Source organism: Salmo salar, chromosome ssa21 (genome assembly GCF_905237065.1).
Source record: "Salmo salar chromosome ssa21, Ssal_v3.1, whole genome shotgun sequence".
NCBI classification, from domain to species: Eukaryota; Metazoa; Chordata; class Actinopteri; order Salmoniformes; family Salmonidae; genus Salmo; species Salmo salar.
The window spans coordinates 40,339,134-40,356,204 of record NC_059462.1 but is presented as its reverse complement, the minus strand read 5'-3'; the positions used below and the strand labels follow the sequence as shown (position 1 = coordinate 40,356,204).

At 44.8% G+C, this 17,071-nt stretch overlaps 1 protein-coding gene and 1 non-coding gene across 26 annotated transcripts in view; one reads left to right on the top strand and one right to left on the bottom strand.

Moving 5' to 3' along the window:
- LOC106582358 (CLIP-associating protein 1-B) overlaps nt 1-17,071 on the top strand; it is a 145,406-nt gene that overhangs the window by 46,186 nt on the left and 82,149 nt on the right. For all 25 annotated transcript variants that reach the window (XM_014165398.2, XM_014165394.2, XM_014165396.2 and 22 more), the window contains exons 3-7: nt 12,794-12,872; nt 13,130-13,233; nt 13,502-13,593; nt 13,999-14,074; nt 14,415-14,512. In XM_014165398.2, the coding sequence (XP_014020873.2) occupies nt 12,794-12,872; nt 13,130-13,233; nt 13,502-13,593; nt 13,999-14,074; nt 14,415-14,512 (449 nt within the window). The remainder of the gene's footprint in view (nt 1-12,793; nt 12,873-13,129; nt 13,234-13,501; nt 13,594-13,998; nt 14,075-14,414; nt 14,513-17,071) is intronic.
- LOC123729617 (U4atac minor spliceosomal RNA) lies at nt 12,289-12,413 on the bottom strand. Its single transcript, XR_006761264.1, has one exon. It is a non-coding gene; the product is annotated as a U4atac minor spliceosomal RNA (small nuclear RNA).

Sequence of the window (17,071 nt, the reverse complement as noted above, 5' to 3'; positions counted from 1 at the left end):
TTTTCTCTGTATATGTCAACGATGTCGCTCTTGCTGCGGGTGATTCCCTGATCCACGTCTACGCAGACGACACCTTTCTGTATACATCTGGCCCTTCTTTGGACACTGTTAACAAACCTCCAAACGAGCTTCAATGCCATACAACACTCCTTCCATGGCCTCCAACTGCTCTTAAATGCTAGTAAAACTAAATGCATGCTTTTCAACCATTCGCTGCCCCCACCCGACTAGCATCACTACTCTGGACGGTTCTGACTTAGAATATGTGGACAACTACAAATACCTAGGTGTCTGGCTAGACTGTAAACTCTCCTTCCAGACTCATTAAACATCTCCAATCCAAAATAATATCTAGAATCGGCTTCCTATTTCGCATCAAAGCCTCCTTCACTCACGCCGCCAAACATACACTCGTAAAACTGACTATCCTACCGATCCTCGACTTCGGCGATGTCATTTACAAAATAGCCTCCAACACTCTACTCAGCAAACTGGATGCGGTCTATCACAGTGCCATCCGTTTTGCCACCAAAGCCCCATATACCACCCACCACTGCGACCTGTATGCTCTACACTATCCGAAGGGTAACGAAGGGTGACGCGCCCGGCGCGTTTCGTGACAAAAAATGTCAAAATATTCCATTACCGTACTTCGAAGCATGTCAAACGCTGTTTAAAATCAATTTTTATGCGATTTTTCTCGTAAAAAAGCGATAATATTCCGACCGGGAGTCGTTGTTTTCGTTCAAAGACTGAAAATGAAAACATGGAGTCGTCTCGTGCACGCGTGCGCCAGTCTCATTGTTCTCAGATCGACCACTTACCAAATGCGCTACTGTTTTTCAGCCATGGCCTGCAAAGTCATCATTCAACGTTCTGGCGCCTTCTGAGAGCCTATGGGAGCGTTAGAAAATGTCACGTTACAGCAGAGATCCCCTGTTTTGGATAGAGATGATCAAGAAGGCCAAGAAATGGTCAGAGAGGGCGCTTCCTGTTTGGAATCTTCTCAGGTTTTGGCCTGCCAAATGAGTTCTGTTATACTCACAGACACCATTCAAACAGTTTTGGAAACTTTGGAGTGTTTTCTATCCAAAGCCAATAATTATATGCATATTCTAGTTTCTGGGCAGGAGTAATAATCAGATTAAATCGGGTACGTTTTTTATCCGGCCGTGAAAATACTGCCCCCTATCCATAACAAGTTAACTCAGTGTGGATGTTGCTTGTAATCCATGGCTTCTGGTTGGGATATGTACGTACGGTCACTGTGGGGACGATGTCATCGATGCACTTGTTGATTAAGCCGTTGACTGATGTGGTATACTCCTCAATGGTATTGGATGAATCCTGGAATATATTCCATTCACTGTATGTTTCTTGTTTGCTTATGGCCTTATACAGTTCGTTGAGTGCGGTCTTAGTGCCAGCATCAGTTTGCGGTGGTAAATGGACAGCTAAGAAAAATATAGATGAAAACTCTCTTGGTAAATAGTGTGCTCTACAGCTTATGAGATACTCTATCTCAGACGAGCAAAACCTCAAGACTTCTTTAATATTAGATTTTGCGCACCAGCTGTTATTGACAAATAGACACAGACCACCACCCCTGGTCTTACCAGAAGTAGCTGTTCTGTCTTGCCGATGCACGGAATACCCTGCCAACTGTATATTATCTATGTCGTTGTTCAGCCACGACTCGGTGTAACATAAGATATTACAGTTTTTAATGTCCTGTTAGTAGGATAGTCTCAAGCGGAGCTCAACCAGTTTATTCTCCAATGATTGCACGTTGGCCCGTAGGACAGATGGTAGAGGCGGGTTACACACTCGCCGACTAATTCTCACACGACACCCTGATCTGCGACCCCTGAATCGGCGTCTCCTCTTCATGCGGATGACGGGGATTTGGGCCTGGTCCGGTTGCAGCAGTAAATCCTTCGTGTCCGACTCATTAAAGAAAAATCTTCGTCCAGTTCGAGGTGAGTAATCGCTGTTCTGATATACAGAAGCTCTTTTCGGTCATAATAGACGGTAGTAGAAACATTTGTATAAAACTTCGCTAGACAAGTTTCTCTAGCCACAAGTATGAACTAGTTAGCTGTGGAGGGCTCATTAAGACGACTGACAACTGACTGAACCCAATCCGTTGGCACCTGGAAATCCGTATAGCCTCTCCCCTTTTTCAGTCACTGACTCTGCCCAGAGATTAGGTTTTGAGCGAGGAGGAGGGGCGAGGGCAAGCGGTAAACCTGCTGAGTAAAACATCTGCTGACACTGGGTGTGTGTGTGTGTGTGTGTGTGTGTGTGTGTGTGTGTGTGTGTGTGTGTGTGTACACCAATGATTTACAGTGCATTCGAAAATAATTCAATTAAATAGTTTTTTCCCCTCATCAATCTACACACAATACACCATGATGACAAAGCAAAAACAGTTTTTTTGGGGGAGGGGGCAAAATAAATAAACGAGATGTCACATTTATATAAGTATTCAGACCCTTTACTCAATACTTTTGTTGAAGCACCTTTGGCAGTGATTACAGCCTCTAGTCTTCTTGGGTATGATGCTACAACTTTGGGACACCTGTATTTAGGGAGTTTCTCCCATTCTTCTCTGCACATCCTCTCAAGCTCTGTCAGGTTGGATGGGGAACGTCGCTGCACAGCTACTTTCAGGTCTCTCCAGAGATGTTCGATTGGGTTCATGTCTGGGCTCTGGCTGGGCTACTCAAGGACATTCAGAGACTTGTCCTGAAGCCACTCCTGCGTTGTCTTGGCTGTTTGCTTAGGGCCGTTGTCCGGTTGGAAGGTTAACCTTCGCCCCAGTCTGATGTCTTGAGCGCTTTGGAGCATGTTTTCATCAAGCAGTTCTCTGTACTTTGCTCCATTAATCTATCCCTCGATCCTGACTAGTCTCCCAGTCCCTGCTGCTGAAAAACATCCCCACAGCATGATAGTGCCACCACCATGCCTCACCGTAGGGATGGTGCCAGAAGTGACGCTTTACATTCAGGCCAAAGACTTGGTTTCATCACACCAGAGAATCCTGTTTCTCATGGTCTGAGAGTCCATTAGGTGCCTTTTGGCAAACTCCAAGCGGGCTGTCATGTGACTTTTACTGAGGAGTGGCTTCCGTCTGGTCACTCTACCATAAAGGCCTGATTGGTGGAGTGCAGCAGTAGAGTTGCACATTTTGGGGAATATTCAGAGGTGGAAACTTTCCATGGGAATTAATGGGAATATATGCAAATTAATATTAATACCATTGAAATGTAGATGTTTTTTGCATTGGATATATTTACCATATCATATGGAGACAGAAACATAAACCTTTTACCTTTATCATAAGTAGACATAATTGCAAATGATTAAATCCTTCCAAAAGAAATAAAAAAAAAACAATTTAGTTACGAATTGAACTTTAATTAAATCAGTTGACTCTTCACATGGTGTAAGGGTCCTGTGTGTAGCTGGTGTAGAGAGTCAGCCGCAGGAGAGCAGAATTGAGTAATCAACGTACTTTACTCAAAAAGACAAATTTACAAAGTAACATCACGAGCCCACAAAGACGGACCGAATTACAATAAACAATCACTCACAAACACAACATGGGGAACAGAGGGTTAAATACTAAACAAGTCATTGTTTGAGTGAAGCCAGGTGTGAAAGACAAAGACAGAACAAATGGAAAATGAAAGTGGATCGGCGGCGGCTAGAAAGCCGGTGACGTCGACCGCCGAACGCCGCCTGAACAAGGAGAGGGACCGACTTCGGCGGAAGTCGTGACACATGGGATGATTTCACTGAACAACAAAAGAAAGGGAATATTGAATGATTCCCCAATGATCCATTGCATCTCCCAAAAACCTTTTCAACATACATCTGTAAAATGATAGTCTACAAACTAAAGCTTTGGTTGTCTTCATCTCCGGCTTCCATGTCTTTTCCCTGGACCTCCTCAATGTCCACCTCTTGAACATCAGACTCTGAGGCCTCATCTTCACTGTCACTTCCCAACCGTTTTTCAGGATGGCTCGTTGTCAGGCTCCAAAAGCCTCTAATTTACCCGGATGGCGACCAGTTTTTCAACCCTTGTATTGGTCAGCCTGTTGCGTGCTTTGGTGTGTGTTCCAAAACAAGGACCATATGCGCTCTGAGGCGGCTGATGTTGGTGGGATTTGGAGGATGATGGAGGCAACAGGGGAAAGAGCCTCAGATCCACAAAGTCCCTTCCACCAGGTGGCTGATGAGATATGTTGGCACAACTGCTATATTGCATCTCCTTCCCAAAGCCCTTGCTTGAAGTGTACTTTGCCAGACTGCCAAGAACCTTGCCCTCATCCAGGCCACGGTGGCGAGACATGGTAGTGATGACACCATAGGCCTCGTTGATCTCTGCACCAGACAGGATGCTCTTACCAGAATACTTGGGGTCCAACATGTACACTGCGGCGTGTATGGGCTTCAGGCAGAAGTCTTCACGCTTTTTGATATATTTCAGAACTGCAGTTTCCTCTGCTTGGAGCAACAGGGAAGTGGGCAGGGCACTACGGATTTCTTCTCTTACATCTGCAAGCAGAGTCTGAACATAAGACAGGATGGCATTGTCTCCCTCAATCTGTGCAATATAACTGCTATAGGTTTCAGGAGTTTCAGGCTGCTTAGCACTCTCTCTCCCAAATACATCATCCAGGAGGATCCTCTTGATGGGGCTGTCCATATCTGCAGACTGTGATATGGCCATTTCTTGGAGAGACTCCTTCCCCTCCAGGAGACTGTCAAACATGATGACAACATCACCCCAACAGGTGTTTCTGGGCAGCTTCAACGTAGTGCTCTTATTCTTTTCACTTTGCTTGGTGAGGTAGATTGCTGCTATAACTTGATGACCCCCCACATACCTAACCATTACCGTGGCTCCTTGGCTTGTAGAGTGTATTCATTGTTTTCAGTGCCATGAGTAGCAGATTCAATGCATGAGCAGCACAGCCAAATGGTGTGATGTGACGGTAGGACTCCTCCACTTTAGACCAAGCAGCCTTCATGTTCGCAGCGTTGTCTGTCACCAGTGCAAATACCTGCTGTGGTCCAAGGTCATTGATGACTGCCTTCAGCTCATCTGCAATGTAGAGACCGGTGTGTCTGTTGTCCCTTGTGTCTGTGCTCTGGTTGTGGGGTGGAGATGATGTAGTTAGTTATTCCTTGCCCACGAACATTTGACCACCCATCAGAGATGATTGCAATACAGTCTGCTTACTCTATGATTTGCTTGACCTTCACTTGAACTCTGTTGAACTCTGCATCCAGCAAATGAGTAGATAAAGCATGTCTGGTTGGAGGAGTGTATGCTGGGCGAAGAACATTTAGAAATCTCTTCCAATACACATTGCCTGTGCGCATCAGAGGTGAACCAGTTGCACACACACCTCGAGCAAGACATTCATCAGCATTTCTCTACGTTCCTCCATTGAGTAAAAAAAAACTTCTGATTTCAGGAGGACCATGAGCTGTTGTCTGATTCATCATTTTTACCTTGAATAGAAGTAGAGGGACCTTTGTCAGAGGTTGCTTGTTGTGAGCACTGAGGGAACTTTATGCACTTGGCAAGATGATTCTGCATCTTTGTTGCATTCTTCACGTATGATTTGGCACAGTAGTTGCAAATGTACACAGGTTTTCCTAATACATCAGCTGCAGGGAAATGTCTCCACACATCAGATAGTGCCCGTGGCATTTTCCTGTGAAGATGAGAAATATTTTTGTAAAAAAACAACAAATACAATTCCATGTACAGATAAATAGTTAAGCAGTTAGATTAAACACCTTTGTAAGATAAATGTTTTAAATGTATGGAAACAGGTGAAGTAACACTCCTCAGTTAGCAGGTTCAAGCAAGCTAAAACCCACATGGTAGCAAAAACTAACTACCAGAAATTGTTAACAAATTAGAAATGATTTAAACACACTTTGCTGTAGGTTAGTATTTACTAGTTAACATAAAATCATGTATGTCATCAAAACTTACCAGAAAGCTTGTAGTCTTTGGCTCAGACAAATAGCATCTCATTTGTGTGCAAGATCTTGAGAATCAGCTCTACATGTGATGGAAGAGTGCACTGCACATGTGATGGAAGAATGCACTGTGCATGCAGAGGGTTGCAATTCCATTGAATTGGGGATGGTTCAACACAAATACCTCGAATTGCCTATGTATATCCCACAAAAAAAGGTTCACTGTTATAAGCTAACTTAATGATCAATTTAAATTCCCGGGCTTAACTTCCCATGGAAAATTTCCGTAAATTTACCGGAAGTTTCCGACCCTTTGCAACCCTATGCTCCTTCTGGAAGGTTTTCCCATCTCCACAGAGGAACTCCGGAGCTCTGTCAGAGTGACCATCGGACTCTTGGCCACCTTCCTGACCAAGGCCCTTCTCCCCGATTTGCTCAGTTTGGCCGGGCGGCCAGTTCTAGGAAGAGTCTTGGCGATTCCAAACTTCTTCCATTTAAGAATGATGAAGGCCACTGTGTTCTTGGGGACCTTCAATGCTGCAGACATTTTTTGGTACCCCTTCCCAAGATATATGCCTCGACACAATCCTGTCTGGGAGCTCTATGGACAATTCCTTCGACCTCTTAGCTTGGTTTTTGCACTGACCTGAACTATCAACTGTGGGACCTTATATAGACAGGTGTGTGTCTTCGCAAATCATGTCCAATCAATTGTACCACAGGTGGACTCCAATCAACTTGTAGAAACATCTCGAGGATGATCAATGGAAAAGGGTCTGAATACTTATGTAAATAAGGTATTTCTGTTTTTTTATTTTGTATAAATTTGTTAATGTCTAAACCTGCTATCGCTTTGTCATTATGGGGTATTTTGTGTAGATTGAGGATTTATTTATTTAATATATTTCACAATAAGGCTGTAAGGTAAAAAAAAAAAAAAGCGAAGGGGTCTGAATAGTGTCTGAATGCACTGTACTTCATTGGTTTGTACGTGTGTGAGAAAGTTGTTTGCCATATTGTCAGAGACTAGGCTACCCTCTAACTCAGCTTTTCATTTATACTGCGCTCGTACACCGGTATATTGTCATGGAGGAGCATACTACTTTTTATGCAAAGATGTTTTGCTAACAAACCTGCAAATCCTCTCTATCATCTCATCATATCAGTGTGTTTTTATATAGTGTCGGCGTGTTTGTGTTCGTCATGGGTTTGTTCATGTTCACGTTGCTGAAATGGATCTGGCCTGGAGTGATTGGTCCCATGAGGATCTCGCCAACACCTGCCATCTGTTACATAGAGATAGACATTATAATGATGATTATCTCTTTATGATACCTCTCTACCTCCAGGACATATCTCCCTACTAAACTATGTGGGATGGAGGAGCTGTGGTGAATGTAACCTGTGGATGATAGTGACCTAACAGGCTAGTGTTAGTTCTGTAGGGCCGGCGCTGAGTGTAGCAGCTCAGACAGGACCAGTGGCAGGGCTTATAATAGCTGCAGTAGTGTAGAGGTGTGGAGACAGCCAGGGTTCTCCCCTGGGATATACACACGCAAGTACACACACACTGCTTATCTGGAGTTCCTAATGCCTCACCTGAGATTTGAACACAACTCGGCACTGGGGAATGGCTGAGTCTAGTGCAAATAGGGCACAGGTGTTAAGACGCACAGGCTTTTTTGAGCTTAAGTTCGGGCAGCACTGTCATTCTTTAGATAAGACTACTATGTCCAGTTAACATGATAAATATCAGTGCTATAGATAGGCCTATAGTATCTCTATGTAGTGCTGCATTTAGCTTAGTGCTGGTTCTATAGCTATTGTCCTCAGCTAGGCTATATAAACTCAGAAAAAAAAAAATGTCCCTTTTTCAAAGATAATTTGTAAAAATCCAAATAACTTCACAGATCTTCATTGTAAAGGGTTTAAACACTGTTTCCCATGCTTGTTCAATGAACCATAAACAATTAATGAACATGCACCTGTGGAATGGTCGTTAAGACACTAACAGCTTACAGATGGTTGGCGATTAAAGTCACAGTTATGAAAAGTTAGGACACTAAAGAGGCCTTTACTGACTCTGGAAAAACACAAAAAGAAAGATGCCCAGGGTCCCTGCTCATCTGTGTGAACGTGCCTTAAGCATGCTGCAAGGAGGCATGAGGAGTGCAGATGTGGCCAGGGCAATAAATTGCAATGTCCGTACTGTGAGACGCCTAAGACAGAGTTACAGGGAGACAGGACGGACAGCTGATCGTCCTCGCAGTTACAGACCACGTGTAACACCTGCACAGGGTCGGTACATCCGAACATTACACCTGCGGGACAGGTACAGGATGGCAACAACAACTGCCGAGTTACACCAGGAACGCACAATCCCTCCATCAGTGCTGAGACTGTCCACAATAGGCTGAGAGAGACTGGACTGAGGGGTTGTAGGCCTGTTGTAAGGCAGGTCCTCACCAGACATCACTGGCAACAACGTCGTCTATGGGCACAAACCCACCGTCGCTGGACCAGACAGGACTGGCAAAAAGTGCTCTTCACTGACGAGTCGCGGTTTTGTCTCACCAGGTGTGATAATCGGATTCGCGTTTATCGTCAAAGGAATGAGCGATACACCAAGGCCTGTATTCTGGAGCGGGATCGATTTGGAGGTGGAGGGTCCGTCATGGTCTGGTGCGGTGTGTCACAGCATCATGGGACTGAGCTTGTTGTCATTGCAGGCAATCGCTACGCTGTGCGTTACAAGGAAGACATCCTCCTCCCTCATGTGGTACCCTTCCTGCAGGCTCATTCTGACATGACCCTCCAGCATGACAATGCCACCAGCAATACTGCTCATTCTGTGTGTGATTTCCTGCAAGACAGGAATGTCAGTGTTCTGCCATGGCCAGCGAAGAGCCCGAATCTCAATCCCATTGAGCACATCTGGGACTTGTTGGATCAGAGGATGAGGGCTATGGCCATTCCCCCCCAGAAATGTTTGAGAACTTGCAGGTGCAGCACTGGCAAATCTGGTGCAGTCCACAAGGAGGAGCTGCACTGCAGTACTTAATGCAGCTGGTGGCCACACCAGATACTGACTGTTACTTTTGATTTTGACCCCCCCCTTTGTTCAGGGACACATTATTCCATTTCTGTTAGTCACATGTCTGTGGAACTTGTTCAGTTTGTCTCAGTTGTTGAATCTTGTTATGTTCAAATAAATGCATTTGACAGTGAGAGGATGTTTCTTTTTTTTGCTGAGTTTAGCTGGAAGAGCAGGCTCTTATTTCACTGTTTTCAATCCAGGAATTCAAGCTTGACTAGAGAGGCAGAAATGGTGCATTGTCTGTGTGAAGTGTACTGGAAATACTGGTGTGTGTGTGCGTTTCGTATATGCATGTTTACAAGTTTTTCCTCGACTCCGCTTTAGAACAGCTAGGCCAATTCCCCCTCAGGCTCCTGAGTACTGCCTGCTGACTAGTCTATCGCTGAGTCACTGTGCTGGGCTTCCAGGAACAACATACAGAGCAGCTGAAGTATAATATTATCAGCATCCCTCACTACCGTGCCGTCCCCAACCACTGGTCGACGATAGGGCTGCACAATTAATCCAATTCACATCGAAATCACAATATTGATGTGCAAGTTCCATATCGTAAGAGATGGCCTAGCCATATCGCAATATTTTGAAACTCCACTCAGCCGCGTGCAGCATACATTTTAATAGTTTACTCTGTTTGTCATCTCGCCCCCTGTCACTCAACCTGCGCAGCTCCCCCTCCTTGCTGTTAGATTCACTCTAAGTTTCCATGAGGTTCTGTTAGGTCAAGTGCTGTCAACACATTGTTCCAAACAAGAACAATGCTGCTTTCCATTTTGCTTCTTAACATAAATCATGTTATTTATATGATTCACCCAAGTGTTTTGATCTATATCGCAAGTCAAATCACAATCTGTAACAATTAGATTTTTTGCACATATCGTGCAGCCCTAGTTTAGAATCAGTCCAGTCAAACCTCTGCTCTGACTCCAACCCCAGCTGGTAAACCTTTGATGTTGTAGTGTAAGGGAGGGAACTTGGGTCAGGCATCCAGACCAATGACGGGGTGTTAGGTAACTACTGTATAGCTCTGCCTCTGGGCTCTGTCTGTCCAGACAGCACAGGCTGGCTGTCTCTTCTCTTCCAGCCACCGCTCAGCCCAGCTGTTCCCCTGACTCATAGAAAATCACTGCAGTGAGGGAGGGAGAGCCCATAGTGTGTGTGTCTGTGCGCTTGCATGCACTCGTGTGTGTGTGTGTCTGTGCGAATGAATCTGCAATACACCCATGCCTGTCTGATCTAATATGTCCTTCTACTGTCTCAACAGACAAGGGAGGGAGGAGGTATAGTGTGTCAGGCCACTGGAAGTAAAATAAAAGAGACTGAGCTTTGCCATGATTCAATCTAAGCCTTGTCCAGCCACATCAGATGAGAGCAGAGGGAGAATCCTTATTTTCCATGACTCATGACACAGCGATGAATAGCAGACACGTTTGAGTAAATGAGATGTCCAATACTATCTTCCTGTAGTATTGGAGAACACATCTAGCTGGCTATACCAAACTAGCACTACTGGCTGGGGCCTCTTGCTTTGTGTGGCATGTCTTAATGCCAGGAGGATAGGCATGGGATCATCTAATGTCCCCTTCCTTGTTTATCCACGTCATATAGAGATCTACTGTGTGTAGGACTGTAGGTGCTGCTTGTCATAGAATTTTAGGAGTTGTTCGTCCTCTCAGCCAGCTGATGGCAATGATGCCACTGTATGCTACGAATGGCCACAGAACTGTAGAGAGAGAGATGCAGAGCTGCAGGTTTAATGGGGACGAGGGTCCCACAGGGACTGAGGTGAGCTTATTTTACCAGCGTGTCATCAGACAGGATGGCCACCAGCCTCAGTGTCCTGTAGCCTCTATCTCCGGGTGGAGATCCATACTCTGCTCCTCACTAGTCAGCCAAGGTGAACAAATTACCTGAATGCAGGGAAAGTAGAACAACAGTCCCAGCCAGTCTGCTAGCTTGTCTCAGAACGTCAACATACCCCTGGTGAAAGTCAGTGAGAGGAGCAATATCAGAGAAGGCCATGTTGAAATGAAGTGTAGAGCAGCCATGATGAAAGGAGAAATCCCTACTTTATTTTCAGCCCTGAGCCAGGGGGAGACGGGGGATGCGGTGGGAAGGGAGGGCCTGGGGGGAGACAGTGTAGCCATCTGTCTGTCTGTAGGGAGTGGGAGGGGTCTGTCTCTCTCTGGGGGTGGAGACTAGCTTGGGCTAGACTGACTGGATGGGTGGATGAATCAGGCTGGAGAGGCCCAGGCAGAGGAAGAGTGAGGAAACACACACACACACACACACATTGTCAAACACACATTCTCATACACACACACACAAACACACATTCTCATACACACACAGGGAGGGGTGAGGCAGGCAGGGAGGGGTGAGGCAGGCAGGGAGGGGTGAGGCAGGCAGGGAGGGGTGAGGCAGGCAGGGAGGGGTGAGGGAGGGGTGAGGCAGGCAGGGAGGGAGGTTGCACTGCAGCAGCCATCCTCCATCCTCCTCTCCCCATGATGACCAAGTGTGTGTCTTTTGTGGGCTTGTATTACTATCCTAGTGGTTACTGGAAATCCATGAAAGGATAGTAAAAGTAAGTAAAATTCTCCCTCGTGAGGACATTTCCCAGGTCACCACGAGGACAAAGGCTTTTTAAGCTTAGGGGTTAGGTTTAGGGTTCTAAAGGGGGAAGGAGATTCTGGGATGAGTAATTTGTGTCCCATAGAGATAATCAACATTTCCCTCAGAGAAGAGACTGAATGTAGTTGAATTCAGAGCTGCAATTTGGGGCTCTTTGTAATGTTGTCCTCTCCTCTGGACATCCCGTTTTAGTTCTCCAGACCTTTTGTTTTAGGCTTGTCATCAGTTTAAATACTGTAATTCCCTTTCATCTGCATCTGAGAACAAAGGATCAGGATTATGCCCCCAGGGCAGACATGCCTGCTGCTGGTAGTGTTCTAGTAAACCTGAACCAGTCTCCAGCGTGAACTGAGGAAAGGAGAGCTGTTAAAGTTGTGCAGCATATGATACGGAAGCTGTGAAATTGGTTAACACAGGCCGTGTCTGTTGCTGGCTGCTTGGACTATGCAACACTGTTACTTCCTACACTTCTATCACACTCACCAGTAGATGGCAGTGTTCATCAATGCAGCAGGGTTCATTGCGCAGAGTTGTATTTTATTTACAAGATTGAAAGTTTCAAAAATTGCACCATAGCCGGCACAAGCTCAGGTGATGCTTATGTGTTGTTATGGTGTTAGCAGGGCTACTCTCACTAGCTGTTTGTTGAGCAGCTCTCTCACCCCATGACAAGGAAAGCTAACTATTTGGGGGCACAGCGCTTTTACCTTACATCAGCCATGGTTTTTCCCATGGTGACTGGCAACTTTTGAAAATTAGTTTTCTATGGCAGCACTGTACAAAAGGTGTAATAAGTCAATATTACACATGTTTCAGAGCGGCAGCATCATACGTTGTCCTTTTATGAGCAGATAGAGTGATTATATTTCAGTTTACCCTCAACCCTTTGCGAAACTAATTTGCATACTGGACTGAATCAGAAGGAAGAGACATTGTTAGATTGTTTAATGTTGTTAAAAATAGGTGATTTAAGATTATTTATTTCTATGTACTTTTATTTCATATTTTGTCATTTTGTATTTTTGTTTATTCAAAATGTTCTCCTTTTGTGTGTTCCAGGTGGCTTTGCTTGGAATAGACCTTTTATCTGCCCTAGTGACAAGGTTACAGGACCGATTTAGGAACCATGTGGGAACAGGTAAGATTGTGTCATTTTATTTTCTTAAAAAATATAACTTTCTTCATGGTTAAATGAGTTCAAATTAAAAATTGTTTTAGATTTCTAGACAAAATGTCTGACTAAAAAACACTTATATCCCTGCCTTGACTAAACTTCTGAGCTCCATTGGATTTTAACTCACCGTCCACACCTTTTAGATAGCAATGCTAACCCTTCCCCTGTCTTCTTCTCTTCTCTCCTCTGTGTGTCCATCCCTCTCGCCTGTGTGTCTTCAGTACTGCCCAGTCTGATAGATCGTCTGGGGGATTCCAAAGACCAAGTCAGAGACCAAGATCAAATCCTGCTGCTGAAGATCATGGAGCAGGCTGCCACCCCACAGGTACGTGTGTACACACACACACACACACACACACACACACACACACACACACACACACACACACACCCCACAGGTGGAGTTTTCCTGGGCTAACAAATGTCTTGAGTCAATCCCACAATTCCTTCCCAGTTCCCTGTTGATTCATTCGTGAATCCCAGGTAGGTTTTGATTCCTGACTCAATTGTATGTTAATTGATATGACCTGATCCGTGATGAAAAGCGATTTGATTGTTGACCTGGTACAAATATCCTGTCCTCTCCTCCCTAGTACGTGTGGGACAGAATGCTGGGAGGCTTCAAACACAAGAACAACAGGACCAGAGAGGGAGTGTGCCTTTGTCTCATCTCAACGCTCAACATGTAAGACTGCCTGGCCTCTCAATAACCCATCTATCAATCTGTCTGTCTGTTCTTACCATACAACAGATGGTCATTAGAGCTCTCGGCTGATCTCTTTTACCATTGCTCATGTTTTTCTATCATTCCTTCGTCATACTATCATTCCTTCGTAAGATTCAATATACATTTTTAGATTTCTCCTTTCTAATACTCTGATAGCAATGGAAATGTAGCTGACTGCCAAGAGCATGGGTGAGCCTAGGTTTGATTTAAAATGTGTACAATATTCTCTCATGTGTATCATAGGGAATTTTAAAATGATATTATGGTAAAGTCTTCATTGTCAGGAGTCTATTTGCAGTGATGCTAATGCTTACCTATGACGTCATTGACATGCTTTCTCTCTCTCCCTCTTTGTTCTTCCAGGTACGGAGCCCAAGGCTTAACCCTCAGTAAAATAGTCCCTCACATATGTAATCTACTAGGAGATCCCACCAGTCAGGTGCGTTTGCTGTGTCATGAATCAGTTCATTACACTGCTGGTCAGGGAGGGAGAGAGCTCTAGCACAGATGGACATAAAGGCATTTCTACAGGGACATGAAGCCCCCTAGTGGCAGCCACAGAACAGAACAGTGCTATCTGTTGGGGCATGCAGGGTAATGATTCTGTTCCGTGACTGTTTCAAGATCTGTAAACAAATCAAATTAGTGTTAGCGTATACACGTCTGTGAGTGACTGGGAGTTGCATTCTGTCAGTAGATAAAGACATTTTCATATTCTATTGTAGTCCTGTTAGGGTATGTTCTAGATGACCTTTGAACCTCCCCCATGTTGTCCTTAGGTGAGAGACGGAGCTATGGGCTGCCTGGTGGAGATCTACAGACATGTGGGGGAAAGGGTGAGGATGGACCTCAGCAAGAAGGGCCTACCACAGTCACGGTATGATGAACATTCTACGTCTGTCTGTCTGTCTGTCTGTCTGTCTGTCTGTCTGTCTGTCTGTCTGTCTGTCTGTCTGTCTGTCTGTCTGTCTGTCTGTCTGTCTGTCTGTCTGTCTGTCTGTCTGTCTGTCTGTCTGTCTGTCTGTCTGTCTGTCTGTCTGTCTGTCTGTCTGTCTGATTCTCTCTGTGCCTCCTCCCTCTCTCACTCCCTCCCTCACTCATCTCTCGCACTCCTCTCACTCCTCTCTCTCTCTCACTCCTTTCTCCTTCTCTCTCTCACTCCCTCCCTCACTCATCTCTCGCACTCCTCTCACTCCTCTCTCTCTCTCACTCCTTTCTCCTTCTCTCTCTCACTCCTCTCCTCTCTCTCTCTCTCTCTCTCTCTCACTTCTTTCTCTCTTTCACTCCTCTGGCTAATCTCTCTCTCTCTTTCTTGCTCTCTCTGTCTCAGTTCAAATCAATTTAATTCAAAGGGCTTTGCTGGCATGGGAAACATGTTTACATAGATAATAAACAATAAAAAATGAACAGTTAACATTACACTCAAAGGTTCAAAGGAATATTATGGCTATGTACAGTGTTATAACGATGTGCAAATAGTTAAAGTAACGGATAAATAAATAAACATAAATATGGGTTGTATTTACAATGTTTTGTTCTTCACTTTTCTTGTGGTAACAGGTCACAAATATTGCTGCTATGATGGCACACAGTGGTATTTCACCCTATAGTTTATCAAAATTAGATTTGTTTTCGAATCGTTTGTGGGTCTGTGTCATCTGAAGGAAATATGTGTCTCTAATATGGTCATACATTTGGCAGGAGGTTAGGAAGTGCAGCTCAGTTTCCAACTCATTTTGTTGGCAGTGTGCACATAGCCTGTCTTCTCTTGAGAGCCAGGTCTGTATATACTATGCTCTGTATATACTCAAAGCTTTCCTTAATTTTGGGTCAGTCACAGTGGTCAGGTATTCTCTCTCTCTCTCTCTCTCTCTCTCTCTCGTTAGGCTACAACATTGTGAAGGAGGGGTGTGGTCTAAGGTAAAGGTCCTAAAGGGAATGTAATCACCTGAATGACTCTATTCAGTAGGCCTATACCATTAACATTAAGCAAATATGCAAATATTTCATTCTGAAGTGCACTTTCTCTGATAATTTTAACAGCCTACAGAACACTGTAGACCACAACACTGTAGACCACGACACTGTAGACCAGAACAATGGGAAAGAGGGGTTGGTCTAATGTAAAGGACCTAAAGGGAAGGAAACCACATAGGTTAAATGATCTGTTGTGTCAGTGTTAGATGTGTTTCATTCAAGCTTACTATATAACCCTGATATTGCAAAATCTTTCAAATCAAAGGTGACTTTTTAGAATGAATGTCTTACTTTCTGCAGGGACTTCTATCAACAGTCATTATCTACTGATCTCTCTCCCCTTGCTCTGCCCTCCAGCGTTTAATAAAGAACACTCCACCATCACCACTAGCTAGCCAGCTAGCTATCCGTTCACTGTGGCTGTCAGGCCTCCAATTACCTTTCCCGTGTGAGAAATTAAGACTCATGGGTAATATAACGTTAGCGCTGCTGCACCAGCCTGCCTGTGTCTGTGGCGGGGAGGTGGGGAAGGGATTGAGTGTATGGTAGCCAGCCGTCAGTCTTTATTGTATTCATCCATATACCAATACAGTTCTTATTGGATTAGACCGGCCACTGTACCATGACGCCTTATTGGAGAACAGCTGTTGCAGAATCACGGACGCAGGCCCACGATAGGCTAATCTTGTAACCGGGTCACACCGATTGGCCACACAGGCCTCAGTGATGCTAAGTGATACCACAGTATGCTATTTAAACATGATGGTAGTGGGAGTGACAGAGACAATGGTTATGATGACTCAGCCTGGGCTCTTAACTAATTGTGTGGATGTTTGAGTGGGGCTGGGTCTGGGCAGCAGATTGATTCACTCCCATTTGTCTCTTTGGTTGAGATTTAAAGGGGAATAGCTGTTCCTGGAACCATTCCGACCGGGGCATCTGTCTCTCTGATCGTCCCCCTGTTTAGTTTACTACTGTGCCCCCTGTTTAGTTTGGTTTACTACCATGTCAACAGAACGCTAACATGCAATGAACTCTGGGAAGAAGGTGGCCCATCCTTGATCTCAGTTTGTCACTATGAACTGTTTTTCACAGTCAGTCTTCCTCTTATATCCCACATTGTTGATCCTTGCATTGCTCCTACCCACTCTTCATTTTTGTAGGTAGTATTACAAAACTATTTCCCAGACCCAAAAGGAAGAGATGACTCTTTATAAAGGGAGCTTGAAGGGGCATGGTTGGAGGAGGGATAAGCTCCTTTGGTCTCCCTTTAGGAGTGCTTCCTCTGCCCATGATTAGATTGGTTCCGGGCCCAGGGCATGGTGGGTGCTGAGGCTCTCTAGTGCCCACCTGTGCCCTCCTCCTGTCTGTAGGAACACTCTTAATCCATTTACTCCAAGAGATCTATGAGCAATTAAAAAGCATTTTGTTATATCCAGTTAAATACTAACTAAGCCTT